The 14,703-nt window shown below is 30.9% G+C and overlaps 2 protein-coding genes across 6 annotated transcripts in view; one reads left to right on the top strand and one right to left on the bottom strand.

Moving 5' to 3' along the window:
• The window catches only part of LOC136795302 (lipase member I-like), a 29,444-nt gene extending 23,426 nt beyond the window's left edge, over positions 1 to 6,018 (top strand). The window contains exons 5-6 of the mRNA XM_067045435.1: positions 1,768 to 1,970; positions 5,149 to 6,018. Coding sequence (XP_066901536.1) covers positions 1,768 to 1,970; positions 5,149 to 5,507 — 562 coding nt within the window. The 3' untranslated portion in view covers positions 5,508 to 6,018. The remainder of the gene's footprint in view (positions 1 to 1,767; positions 1,971 to 5,148) is intronic.
• LOC106684817 (micronuclear linker histone polyprotein) overlaps positions 1 to 14,703 on the bottom strand; it is a 170,889-nt gene that overhangs the window by 60,637 nt on the left and 95,549 nt on the right. The gene's annotated exons all lie outside the window — the stretch shown is intronic.

The following is a 14,703-nucleotide window of genomic DNA, read 5'->3' as shown; positions in this document are numbered from 1 at the left end:
GAAGGTATGTTATATTATATAGTAAATAATAATGCTATTGTAAATGTTTAAAAATGAAGATGTAATATAAGCTGTTAAATATTTAGATGTCCCTGAAGATGGCTAGAAAGGCCGAAACGTTGGACAAATGAATAAATAAAGTGTTGAGACGGATTTGGATATAAAATTGATTTATTTAATAAATAAAATTGGACATTAATAGGAAAGATGTAATGCATTGGACTTTGTTTTATTTTTCAACAATAAACATTTTTTACCACCCCTCTCACCCCCTTAAAAATTGTTAAATTTATTGATTAATATCCTGCATAAATCATACTATCAGAATTTCATTATGCAGGCTCCTGCGAAATCTACAGATTTTTCTCACCTTTAGCGACTGGAATGCTCTTCGTCAAAAAAAAGTGTTAGGGCGAATTGTTGCACCTAATTCACGATTTTTTTTTTTTTTACTGTTTTTGGATTGTTTCTTCTAATTGGTTCTTTCAAGGCCGCGAAGTAAAAATATTTACCGTGGAATAAATCTATACAACATGGAGGGATTTTAGGGATTACCCTTCTCATTTCTTGTGATTTAATTTCTCTATATTTAAAACCCTTGTTTAACAAGTTATATTAGATTTGATTTCTGAATTGTTCTAAATATTATAGAACATTATTCCAGCGGAAGAAGATCGATACAAGCAATCCAGGAGAAGATTGGGTGTTGACAGTTCAGTAGACGCGGATGCTAAAGATAGCCTTCTGGATATAGATAGCTTCATTGAACCGTTCTCGACATCTTGTTCTGCTTAGGGACTTTATTGATCTGTACAATTAAGTCTATGGCAATAGAGGCTTATCTGTCTTGTTACAATCAACAAATCTCCTGAAATATTCATTCAGGGATCCATCTTTCATATTCAGACATTGTTCTCGAACTCAATAAAAATATAGGGTGAAGAATAGAATTTTTTTTTTTGTGTTCGCTCACTAATCATAATTAGAGAAAATTTTATATCTTGGTTTTTTTTTTTGGTTTTTTTCTTACTGCACACATAATTCGTTACTATTATTTTATACAAATCAATGCTTGTATTATTTTCTTTAAATTTACAAATTGATAGCTAATTTAATAAAATATTATTTCAAACTGTCCTCTATTATATTTTAAGCAGCCAATTTTTAGTTAGTATAATATTACTAAATTTTAAGAGATTTTTATTTTATTCTTTTTATAGTTTATGTATTGAGTATTATATATTAAAAAATATGACTTTTTTCATTTCTTAATCATTATCATCTATTACAGAATGGTTTATTCTCTTTGCTTATACAGCAAACGTAAATTTCGAACCCTTACCCCTAATAATGTAGTAGTCTAGGGCTGGTCGGATATATTTTAATTATTCTATTTGTCTAATTTTTATTATTATAAATTTTATTTTGAACTTTTTATGTAAAAAGGTTTATTTCTTAAGTTGTTTTATTCCGCCATTAACATTTATTTTTTCATTACTTCACATATTCTCTTTTAGTTAATTATTTTGCTTCAAAATGACGAAACATATACCCAAAGGAGTAAAATTCTAATTTATAAAACTTAAAAAAAGGGTTATGGTATAGAGGATTTCCAACAGCAATGTTAATAAAATTATTTCCGCGTATTTTATTTTGTATCTTTTGTTATGGCTCTAGGTAGTTCGTAAATTGTCAATGAAACTGAGAACAGAACTTAAGTTGTTATTGCTACACTATTCATCTTTCTGTTTACATGGACTGATGAAGCCTCCGCGGTACATTCTTCTTGGATACACTATCGAATGAACCTTACGGTTATGGGATACACGAAGACGGAGCCTACCACCATAATCACCTTCACCACTCGCACCACTCTAACCACTCGCATTCAGCCTCTCAGCCAGGGATAGACTTGGACCTCCTACCGCTGTCCCTTTTGGAGAGCAAGGGGAGATTCAGGGGCCTCAGAGGTAGGTTAGCATTATTTTATCGAACATTATTTATTATGTAGATATAGGTATGGTGTATGTGTGAGTGTGTATTTATTTATATAACTAGATACTAGGGGCTTTTACATGTACGTTCTTTTTCGTGTGGAACGGTAATGGCTCGGGAGAACGTAAATATCCTAGAGAAGAAGGAGAAGCATGTGGGATTGCATTGGTCATCTTAGCGGTAAAGTTTATAATATGATACCTTATATTATAAAGTACGCTTGGAGTGTCTCATGAGGCGGTGCAGGTATTAGCTGGAGGAGTGCCTCTCGATCTTCTTCTGCAGGAAGACAATTATCGACACAAAATAAAGAGGGAAGGTCTGGCGGATTAACCGGAGAACCTCCAAGCGCGTATTGGTGAAAGCCCTAATAGATGGAAAAGGATCCTTCGATAAGAAACTTTGCAAGAATGGAATGGACGGTGGATGGATTGCTTAAAAGGGGCCACCCTAAGGAAATACTTTACTACCGTTGGTCACGCCTAGAATCAACGTGGGTCCTCCCCGACTACTCTCACAGTTCCTCAGGGAGAATGGGGGTGTAATACTATAACTGTAATATAACTGTGCTTAAACAATTCCTCAGATTCCGTTATTCCATTCCTCATTACACCCGTCAGCTCCTAGTATCCTCTCTCGTTTTCCCCCACTTCGACTACGGATCCTTGGTCTACTGGTCTTGAATTGAGACTCATGAATTGCTTTGTAAGATTTATCTTTGGTTTCCAAGGCGCTCACAAGTCTCCCGCTGGTATACCGAGTTGAAGTGGCTCTATCCAACCTCCCGAAGGCAATACCTCCTTGGTGTTTTCCTATTCCAAGTTCTTAAATTCAAAAAACCTACCTATATCCTTGATCTCCTCATTCTTCGTTCATCCTTCCATTCATTAAACACCAGTTCCCAACCGATTGATTTATATATGTCCTCCTATAGGACCGCCTTCTTCAGCAAATCCTTCTTCATACGTGCGACCTCCTTCTGGAGTTCTCTTCCCATCTCCATTCGCCAGTCCTCATTCACTCTCTCCTGTAAACTATACCTATTCCTTCACTTATTACATAACCAAACCTCTGCGCCATTGTAAAAAATATAAATAGGTATATATTTATTACTATAATAAATAGTAGCTAAACTGATTTTAATGTAATTTCATTACATAAAAAGATTATTTTTATACCAGAATAAAATTATTTTTTCATTTAAATTAACTTTATTTCTTTTTTTCAGTGCCCGATATTTATCTTATTCAAAAATATAATGCTCAAATAATTTTTAAAATTACTTGGATAGTGCTCTTTTGATTCTTGAATCTAATAAATATTGTTTTACAATTTTTAGTAACTTTTACAATGCCACACGTGCCATATAAATTTTCAATTCTATATGGTCAAATAATAAATTTCCAATATGTTCCAATTCTTAGGTCTGGTGTTGGTGTTTTGTGCTTTATCCTGAACGTTAAATTTGTTGATTTAAAAATATCTAGATAATATTTTTAATTAATTAAATTTAACGATCCGGTATTTTTTCATTCTGTATTTCCATATAATACTGAAATCATTAGTTTAATTAATATTAAAATGATTAACAAACTATTAATCCTCGCATTACCATGAATATTTTTATTGATTCCTTTTATTGATTTTAGCACCTGAAGTAGGATTGGTCCGAAAGCGCAGATCGTTAATAAGTGAGGCAGGATGTCCTGTTCTATTACTAAATAATCGTTTGAAGGACGTTAAAAGTTCTATGAAAGACAACAATGTTAATAATTATTTTAAAATATTTTATAAGGAAATGAATTGTGTTGTTATCAGTCAGAGTTCAGAGTAAATTCTGAAGATGATTTTCTTTCTTAGTATCCAATAAATATTAATTTAGTATTTTTTCAATTAAAGATGAGAACTTCCTCAATGGATTCTTTTCATCTGAGATTGGGGCCTTACCAATCCTTGGTCTTTATCAGTGAAGGTAATAACCTGGTTCATGGCGATCCCAGTTTTACCTACTTCTGCAGAATATTTCTTTTTTAAAAAACAAATTCTAAACATAAAATTACCAATCCTTATTAGAACACTTATAATAAATTTTAATATTTATAATTGATATTTTTTTATAAATCTGTTTCAGATTCATACCTTTTTAAATATATGTAAGTTGATAAGTGCCAATTACCTTTATGAAAGGTAGCGGGGTGGCTCACTGAGTATGGCGCTGTACTACCAACTATGAATCACGCTGTAGCAGATAATAATTTATTCAACTACTATAGCCGTAAGTCAACACTGTGGATTCTGGAGCCCTACGTGGTCCACTAATCCTTTATGAAGGGGATACCCTTAATTCGGAAAAATCTTGTGGTTGAGTGTGATCATGAACGAATCATTTCCTTGTACAACCTTTAAAAAAAAAAAAACGGTAATGAACCCCTGACCATTCTTCTTGTAGCAGTAAATATTTCAATTTTACCTTCATAAAAGTATACTCCAAAGATAGTAAGATAATGCACGGTAAATTAAGGTAAGTTAATGAACTGCAAAGGAATGATCTTCACTGATAAGGAACTATACTTGGTATGGCTCCAAATTGAAATAAAAAGGATTCATCTAGCTTCTGAGCGGGAGTCGTAAGCGAAAGTCGATAGTTTAATCCTAACAGTGAAATTCCACTGCCATAATAATGTTAATTGTTATAACATATTTTCTTTTATATATAATATTTACTTATGGTGAACATAAAATGGCAACTATCTTAACAACCCTTATAGAACCTTCTCTACCTTGGAACTTTGAGCTCATGGGTATGTACTGTAAAGTGCAACTGAAATATTTTTCCCTCAAGATGGCCTGTTAGCCGAAGCGTACAACATTTTGTTTATTAATTAAAATTGGTAAAATAATATATATTTTTTATAATGAAATGTAATTTAAATTATATTTTTTAATATCCACATTATAAACTTCCATAAACATAGAAGATACACCTTATCACGGTATGGTATTAGATTATAATGTTAATGACATAAAATACGTATGTAAGTAGATAAAGTTTTAATATACATTTTTTAAAGCTGTTAAAGTATCTGTATTTTTAATTTCTCTTCTTCATGCAACAATCAAAGATATGAGAATAATGGCGTCCTCTGTTGGCAGGAATGCTCAACAAGACAGACGAGGAAGACACGCAGTACGACCGAGAAGGGAAGGAGATGAAGGAGGCAGAAGAAGAGGCACCAGAAAACTACGAAGAAGAGGTCGAAGCGGTGGCCGCCATGTACGAGTACCTGGTACCGACAATAGGGGACAGTCCAGATCTGGAGTTCCACTTCCTTCCGTATCATTACGGGAGGGAGACCACGGAAAGTACTGAAGCCGCACAGGGTGACGTCGTCATTGAAGATGCCGGAGAAGATGGAGATACCACGGAACGTGAACTTGCCTTGGACGAAAGTGCAATCGAAAGTATTCTCAATATATTTAACATGGATGAATTTAGTGAATCAAATACGTAACGAAAATTAAAAAGAATCAACTTAATTTTTTTTATGAATCCAGTAGTAAGATATTTAATATAGGAGGAGATATTTCAGAAATGTTGGAAAAAGATTTACTTCAGATTTATCGAAACGAACATTAGTAACGATTTTTTATTTTCATGGATGAAAAACCAAGGTACATGATAGTAAAATCCGAACACAAAAATAAGAGTATTGTTGTACATCTCCAATTTTATCTTTCCCAAAGGGGGGGGCGGAAAAATTTCACAATAAATAATAATTATATCTGGTAAACGTTTAAACTATTTCATTTCATGAGTTTATTTGTAAGCTGTACAATACACGATAAATATGATCGTTCTTGCCAAAGAGTTCTTTAGAATGACTGCATATTTTATTATTTTAAATTTAAATACCTAAACCAGAGGGCGGCAAAATTTTCCTCCTCCTCGCGCGATTATCATCCATAATGCTAGGCCACTACTTTGGGCTCATACCATCATGAAAATTCACTTCGTGAGCGAAATTCTACTAGTATTTCTGAAAATTTTTTGTTTTTGCTAAAATACTTAGCTTCCATGATAGCTTTTTGGAACGATATTTTTGCCCTGATTGGTTATATTTTTATAGGAAATTCATCGATTCCGAAAATGCTGGTGATCATGGTGGTAAATTTTTAGGAAAAAACGGTTTCGTCGGAAAACTCTTTAAAAAATCATATATTATATACAACACCTTGAGATAGGAAAGGAAGGTTGGTGGCTCTGTCCTACATATTTGGTAATCTATTTCTCCCTGGATTACTGACATTTTCTCCAGGAATTGAAAGATTGAATCAGAATAATGCACTTCATTACAATGTTGTAAATTATTTTTTTTAAGGTTCTTGTAAATCATTTATATATCTAAAATTAAAAAAAATCTTTTTATATATTTGTAATTTTATGAATAGTAGAAAAAATTAAATAAATTCATGATTTATTGTATAACCTTAATATATGTTAAAAAAAACTTTTTATACCTTTTTATAAATAAATTATTTAAAGAAATATAGATGTTTTTAATTAAAACCTTCAAATTATCCTTAATTATTCATGATATTTTTAATTTACTGCTAAAATAATTACTACTCTCAGAAGAATGGATTTCATTGTATCTATCATCTAAACAATAAAATTGCTCATTTATTAAAATAATAAATGACAAAAATATTATATTTTCAAAATGAAATTTATGAATGTATGAATATATTTATAAAGTATACATTTTATATAAAAATAAGAAGATTAATGGGTATGTAAGGATTAATAATAGTATTTAAATAAATCAGTAAAAAAAATTTGTTTTCATTCTTTCAATTTGTCATTGAAATAATTGTATTTAAGAATTTTATTGTATGACTGGTTACTGTTTTGAAGAATCGTTTGATAAACTGAATTACATTCATACGAAGTGCATTGAAAGTTTCTCTACAACTCTAGTAAGGTTCAATCAATCAATCAATAAATCATTGATTGAAGTCAATTATACATAATAAAATTATATATTCCGCTTTCGGTGGGAACACTTTTAGGCAACGTGTTTGGGTTCCCCTGGACTTGAAGAAATGTTCCGATTAGAATAATATCTTAATTATTCGTCTTCAAGTTTAATTTTCCCTCTTCATCTTTAGACATGATTTACTTCTGGCACAATTTTTCAGTCAGTTACCATTCGCATCTAAATTTTTCTTCAATCTAGCATTAATGCATGGGCGTTTAACATTGATTTAAACTTGAATGCTGAAAAAACCAAGGCCATTCTTATAGGCATCTTATATTTCCTCCCTTACTATCCCCTACTCTACAATATCCATTGGGAAATAAGAAACCCAACGTTAAACTTCTCGGATGTCTATTGCACGGATAAATGGCTTTTTATTTCAGTTATTATTATTTTATGTTTCGACATAATAAACAAAAATCGTAGCTGTGTTTGTGTAACCCACATTGTGAGTTGACACTTACAAAATTGGATTTGCGAAATATGAGTGATAAATATACACAAAAGTACATCATAAATTGAAATAAAATGAAAAAATAATTTTATTCTGGGACATAAGTCCTCAGATAATTTATATTTTTTATTTATTTATTAGGAACAGTTTTGCAAAATAAATAAAATAGTAATTATAACGAAAATTAATATGACTTACGTTGCTAAGACTTTAGTCAACAATGCTGAGATATATTATTTCAAATGATAAATAAGAAACATAAAAATGCATGCTATGTAACAATATAATTTCAATTTTACAAAAAGATTCGTTTTTCTCGTTTCTCACTGTAATGAGAAGAATTAAGATGGTTCCACTTTTGGGCCAAAAAAAATTGGTAATGGTAGATACACCTTATGTGTCTAATGTTTTAGAAAATATTTGAGCATTTAAACAAATACTGAACATAAAACATATAAAATTATTACCTATCGGAATTTACTCGCAGATAAAGAAAGAAGTACATGATACATTGACTTTCTGAAAATCAATACCATATATATAAATATTTTTTATACATTTAGAACCCAATAGAGAATAAAAATCTGAGAATATCACTTGTAACAATCCGTACCAACATGCCACAACTGTTCTCACGCTAAAGGAACTTAATGCACTAACTTAGTTATTATATGGTACTTGTGGATTTCTAAATTCCTTTATTTTTATAAATGAAATCTATTTAAGGTGAATGTTATTTTGTTCAAATTCAAAGGCAAAATTATTTCAACAATTCAATTAGAAAAAAAAAATAAAAAAAGCTAAACTTAACTGGAAGAGTCTCTGGAATTAAACTGGATTTGGTGAATGACACAATTCTTCTTGTCGATAATAATAGAAGAGAAAACAACAATATTGATAACAGTAAAATTGTGAGTAAATTAAAAAAAACCTAATCAAAGCATAATCATGGATTTTTATAAAAATAAACAAAATCATAAAACAAACAATGATAGCTTACAGAATGTAATGAAAAAAGAAATGGGATTAATAATTACCATTACTTTAAATTAAACTATATTCCAGGATTAACAGACAAAATTTATAGAATATGAACATAATTTGAAGTTTGGATTATATAATAATAATAAATTGGGTAGTTATCTGGATAATATGAAAGACAAAATTGACTTTAAAGATAAATTAAATGTTGTTTATAAAGTAAATTGCCAGAATGGTGAAGGTTTATACATAGGTGAAACATCTAAAAAATTAAAAACAAGAATTGATCAATATAAGATCAATTGGAACAACATAGCATTAAATATAAACATCAATTTTTTGATTTTCATAATCCAGAAATATTAGATATAGTTAAGAATAGTAGGAATAGAAAAATAATTGAATCAGTACATATTACAAAAAACATTGACAAAGCAATCAATTATAAAACTGATACAAAAACTATAGGCACACATTATATGGATATTATAAATAAATTAACTTTTTAGTTTTTATGTGGTTTTATACAATATAGAATTAATTTAGTCATTTTTGTTTGTTATTGTATAAAAAAAAAAATTGTTTATAATTATAAAAGAAAATAGTTTTTGAACACTTCAAAATGGTTTTTGAAAAATTGTTAATTTTAGTTTAATTGTTCATCTTTGTGGTAATAGAGGTAGGAGATAAGTGTTTTATAGTCTATATGGTTGTTATCATAATGGAAGATAGCCTTCAGGAAGGTAATTATTCTCCTAAAAATGTATTACTGTTAACAGTAAAATAGTTTTTATTCATTAAATGACAATAATATTATTAAATATTAACAAGAATGACAATATAGGAGATAATTATATATTAAATATCGGTTATTTTTATCAGGTAAATAGTTTTGAAGTATATATGATATATTAGTAGAGTTGTAAGCGCATGTTATGGGTTTTTGTTGAATTTGGTTTTATAGCAACCTGAAGATGGGGGATATTTCCTGAAACGTTGTTGCTGATTATATGAAATGAATTATTGCAGTTGAAAAAGGAAGAATTGTGTCATTCACCAAATCCAGTTTAACAAAAAAAGCTTTACATTTCAGCAAAAATATTAACATAATATTTTAGTTACATATTTGATTACTTTTTTTTAAAATAATGTAGGTATATAAATGAGTAGTTTAAATGTTTATCTTACAGAGGGCAACAAAAGCTCTTAACACTTGGCATTTATGACTTTGACGGGATAGGGTGTCTTTTCTTACTGACATGTACCCAGTTGCGTTCTCCACCCCTTTTAAGGAGAGTACGTTTTACTTTCTCTTTTACAGCCTCAGTTGAGAAATTGTCACTTCGACTCTCATAAAGTACTGCTACATGACTATCACAAAGAACATTTCAAATTGACGTTTGATTTCCAGGTGTGAAGAAAAACTTTGTTTCTTACGTTTTGTCTTAGCTTTCAAACTCTCTCCAGGTTCTATCCACAATAGCTTCGTATCACTATAGGACATAAATATGCTCTTATGTTAGAGATAAGAATTCTTATTGTAGACAGAGTTGTCGGGCACTCTAGGAGGTAAGTTGTATATAGTAGTGTGTAGATAATAATTGTATATCAATAAAAATGTATCATTGTCTCTGTATCTTCCCTCTTTATTTAAATAAAGCAAAGTATCTTACACAATTCAACAATACAGTTATTTGAAGAGAGAAGGTACAAATACTATGACTTACTATCTACAGACTACTATATACAACTTGTCTCCTAGAGTGTCTTTATTTTAATTTTAAATAAATATTTTTTGCTCCATGTTTACATGAAAATAACGTCGACACCTGTTCGAAATGATAGCAATTTTACTGAGCAATCACACTGCATGACATTTAGTGGCCCTGTCAAGATTAGGACCATGGTTTAATCAACACTTCTTAGTTCCAATTGATCCTAAAATTTTCAGATAAACCTAATGGTTTTAGCACGGACCACATTGTCTTATGATTGAGAATGTACAACTTCTCTTAGACTTAGATAATTTATCTAAAAATATACAGATTGTATTTCATCGATTAAATTTAGGGAAGTCATTGAAAATAGAACTTGTGATAGAGGATTATTACATCGAACTTTCACTATGGAGCAGTTTACAAGAACTTTAGAATAGAAGAGGCTATACGGGCAGGGAGGTAATGACTGTTGTAGAGCAAAAAGGTAAAAGTGCTGTTTAAGATTTTAGTACAGGCGAGATTGGCAACAATACAAATGGTGGTGTTGCATATTGCATAGCCCTAGCTGGACCTAACCTTGTCCTGCCTTTTTCTCTCTTTAGGATCTTCTACCGGTTGGTTCACAAGGAATCGGAACATAGATAAAATAAAACTCAATACATCATTATTTTAAAGATCTTATATACTAGCGGTATGTTGCCAGAGTCGTTTAGAAACAAGATAGGGTAGGTAATCGTAGCTTTGTCGAAGTTCTTAATGAACTCATTTAAAGATGATAAAACATCATTTTTAATCAAATTTTACCTCAGGTCCCCATGTTGTAATTGTTATCTCAATCATTTTTATCATCTCAATATAATCGTAGCAATGAATCCGGGCCCCAAGAATGGCTTTTTTTTTTCCCTTCTTCTTTCTTCAACACACTGATTAATAATAGAGTTGAAGCAGCATTGGAAAACTTTGAACAGCATGGTTTGTGGGGTCTTTTTTATGGCTCCCAGGTCATTGTGGGATTGAAAAGGCAGACTCGCAGGCCAGACTAGCTATAAAGAGAGGTAAAGTCGTAACATCATCAGCATGGAAAGATGTTATTTCTTGGATCAAAGAAATTTGATAGAAAGAGTGGCAAGGCGGATAGTTCACCACGAGAGACAAGTTAAGAATGATCCAACAGACAGTGAAACGTCCAACCAGAAACTTGAATCTGTTACAGAGAGAAGATTTTGTATTAACTCGTCTTCGGATAGGCCATACTCGACTCACCCACTGTCATCTCATGAAAAAAGAAAATGTACAATTCTCACTGAATGTATTCTTCAAGAACCACACCGATTCTCTTCAGATTTACAGAAGATGATGAGAGAAGACCCCACAACAATATCAAAACTTTTTCACTTTTTAAAAATAATTAATATATATGATCACACATAGTCTAACTTTTTTTAGTTTGTGTTTTTTACTGACCGCACCCACAACCATCTTCTCATAATTTAAATAATTAAAAATACTAATATTTTTAAAAATTATTTATAGCCTCTTACAAGTATTAAAAAGAAAATCACGAGTAAAGTAATATCATTAAACGTAATAAAAAAAGTTAAAATATTTATGATAATGTGCCTTGTACTGGAAAATCTAGCCAAGATCGGGACTTAATTTTATTTTTTCATCCTTGCGAATCCCTTATTTGTATATTATCATACAATTACACAAGGCAGAAGAGTAACCATTTAAATTATATGTAGCGTTATATTGTAGACGAGAGAGAGAGTGTCAATGTTATTGATAAGGGCTGTAAGTTAAGCAGGGATTCCTAGGTAAGCTAAGGATATCAATATTGGCTCAGAAACTGCTAAAGCGCAGTAGTAACTCATCTATCCCGGTCATCTTAGCGATCTGGATTAGTCGGCCGATATTTAGCATCGGTACTTCGGGGAGATTTAACTAGGGTCAACTCCCTTGAGGAAATTTAAATGTAAAAGGTATTTTTTCAAATATATATGACAGCACAAATTTATAAATTACAAATAATAGAAGATTTTGACTTGGTAATGAAAAATATAGACAATTGAATCGCTGAAGGTTAAAATGGTGGTTCTTCATTAATTTAAGGTGTAGGAGATATCCTCATTATCATATTAATATCACATCGTTGGATGAGACAGGAAACATTCCCCGGTAGATTTGAGACTATTCGTAAGTGGTCTGAACAGTTTCAGATTGCTGCATATTAAAAGGGCAGAACTCCGGAGATAGGTCCTTTCAACTTGAGGGAAAATATGGAAATAAGTAACTAAAATAAAATAGAAAATGCTTCTTTAAACAACAATTATATAAAGTAAGCTTGATATCAGACTTAAAAATTATCTAATATTTTTTTAGTGAACATGTGCATGTTATCTGAACTATTAACAATTGAAGAAAGGTCCCGAGTTTTTTGAGAAAGAAGAGACGAATGAATATTATTGTTCAAAAATTTAAACTCAAAGAGAACAGAATTGAGAGTGGAACATAGCTGAGCTTAGGAGTGGATAATTTATTTGTATTAAAAAGAATTATATCATAAGTGAATGAATTTACATTTGCGCTAAGCAGAGGGAGAGTGGACGAAGAACTAGGAAGAAACCAAGTAACATCTCCGATACCTAATTCACTTTATCATTATTTTACTTTATCATTAAAATTGTATTCATAATTAACATAAATTTCACATAGTCAATAATCATAGTTTTACTAATCATTACTAAATAAAGTTGTAACCCGTTAGGCACACCCCTAATATCGACTTGTTTTTTATTATCAAACATTAGATGCTTCATTTTTGTTTATTATTATTTATTTATTTTAATCAATTAATCATTCAATACACTTGTTTTACCAGCAACAGCACTTTAAACATTAATTTAAATAATATCTTCATCGTAAGAGATTATCATAATTAAGCAAATATAATATTTATATTTGTATACATATAAAAAAAATTAGAAAAATTTATATTAAATAATTTGTTTAACATTTTAGCACATTATTTAATTTTTTCTTTAATGGTAAAAGAGTTTTAATTTAATCATACAACTCTGCTGACGTGTTGATAAGTTATGGTTTGATGGTGCGATATTTCCGTTCAAAGAAATTTCTGATTTCAAAATCTGAGGGAAAAAGTAGTGAAAATAACCTGAAACTTCAACAACCTAAATTTTGCCACTTTCAAGAGGAAAAATAGCGAAGTTTCAATCAAAAACGAAACACAAAAAAAGAATTTTTCTAGGGCGCATAGGTTGAAGTTTTATTTGCAATAGTGTTTGACAAAGATGAGTTAAAAGTTTATAACTTTTTAAATTATACAGAAGTATAATAAATAAAAACATCCTAGTAGAGGTATATTTTTTTAGCATTTAGCGAAACAAGTTAGTATTATTTAACAACAATCCATTTAACTCAGATATATTATCCCTAGTGTCACAGACCTGAATACATTGAAACTCTAACGAATTTATATCGATAATAAAATAGGAAAGAATGATAATATTTAGACATTAGAACCAAAACGGTGTTAAAAGAGTTGTAGAACACTGAGTGCCACATTTCGAGAGAGTATCAGTTTATGAGCTGTTAAACGGTTATATCGCGGCTAAAAGGGTGCGTTATATTCGACTATAACTGTCGACATGGCTGTGTGGCAATATATCTTGGACTATTCCTGGCCAGGAGCTTCCTCCAGTCGGCCTACCCTCCTGGAAATAGATCTCTCTGGACATCTCCAAATAGATATCGGGCTTTTCCCAAAGGAACCAATAACCTTAAGTTGAAAGGCGAGGGGTAAATGCGTCTGAGACAAAGTTAAGTTCGGCTATATATATATATATACATAATACAAATAAAAAAAAAGTTATCGATGATTATAAATTTAAGGATATATTTTATGCTTGTACCACATGGGTTTCTTTTAGAACACATTAATGTAATGTATTGTATATGCAAAATTTCGGTGATATAGATATAGGAGGAAATAAGTTTGAACAGGTAGATAGGTTTAAGTATTTAGGTTCTACGGTAACTAGAAAAAACGAAATTGATGAGGAAATAAAAGCTAGGCTGATGTCTGGAAATACTTGTTTTTTTTTTCAATTTCGAAACTGCTCGCGCCTTCTATCTAAAAACTTAAAAATTAGAATTTACAAAACTATTATCCTTCCCACTGTTCTTTATGGATGTGAGACGTGACCTCTTACACTAAGGGATGAACAGCGTCTTAGGGTTTTCGAAAATAAAGTATTACGAAAACTTTTCGGACAGAAAAAGGATGAATTAACGGGAGAATTAAAAAGATTACACAATGCTGAATTTAGGGACTTACACCCGGTTAATATAATTCAAGCTATAGCATTGCGGCGTATAAGATGGGCGTGTAAGGTTGTAGGGCTTAGTAACGAGCGGATTCCTAAAATGTTCATAAATACTGAACCAACAGATAAACGTCCGAGTGGTAGACCAAAACGTAGATGGGAGGATTGCG

This window comes from Halyomorpha halys, unplaced genomic scaffold (genome assembly GCF_000696795.3).
Source record: "Halyomorpha halys isolate HHAL.00 unplaced genomic scaffold, Hhal_1.1 Scaffold623.1, whole genome shotgun sequence".
NCBI classification, from domain to species: Eukaryota; Metazoa; Arthropoda; class Insecta; order Hemiptera; family Pentatomidae; genus Halyomorpha; species Halyomorpha halys.
The sequence above is the reverse complement of the archived record's forward strand: the minus strand, read 5'-3'. Positions and strand labels throughout refer to the sequence as shown.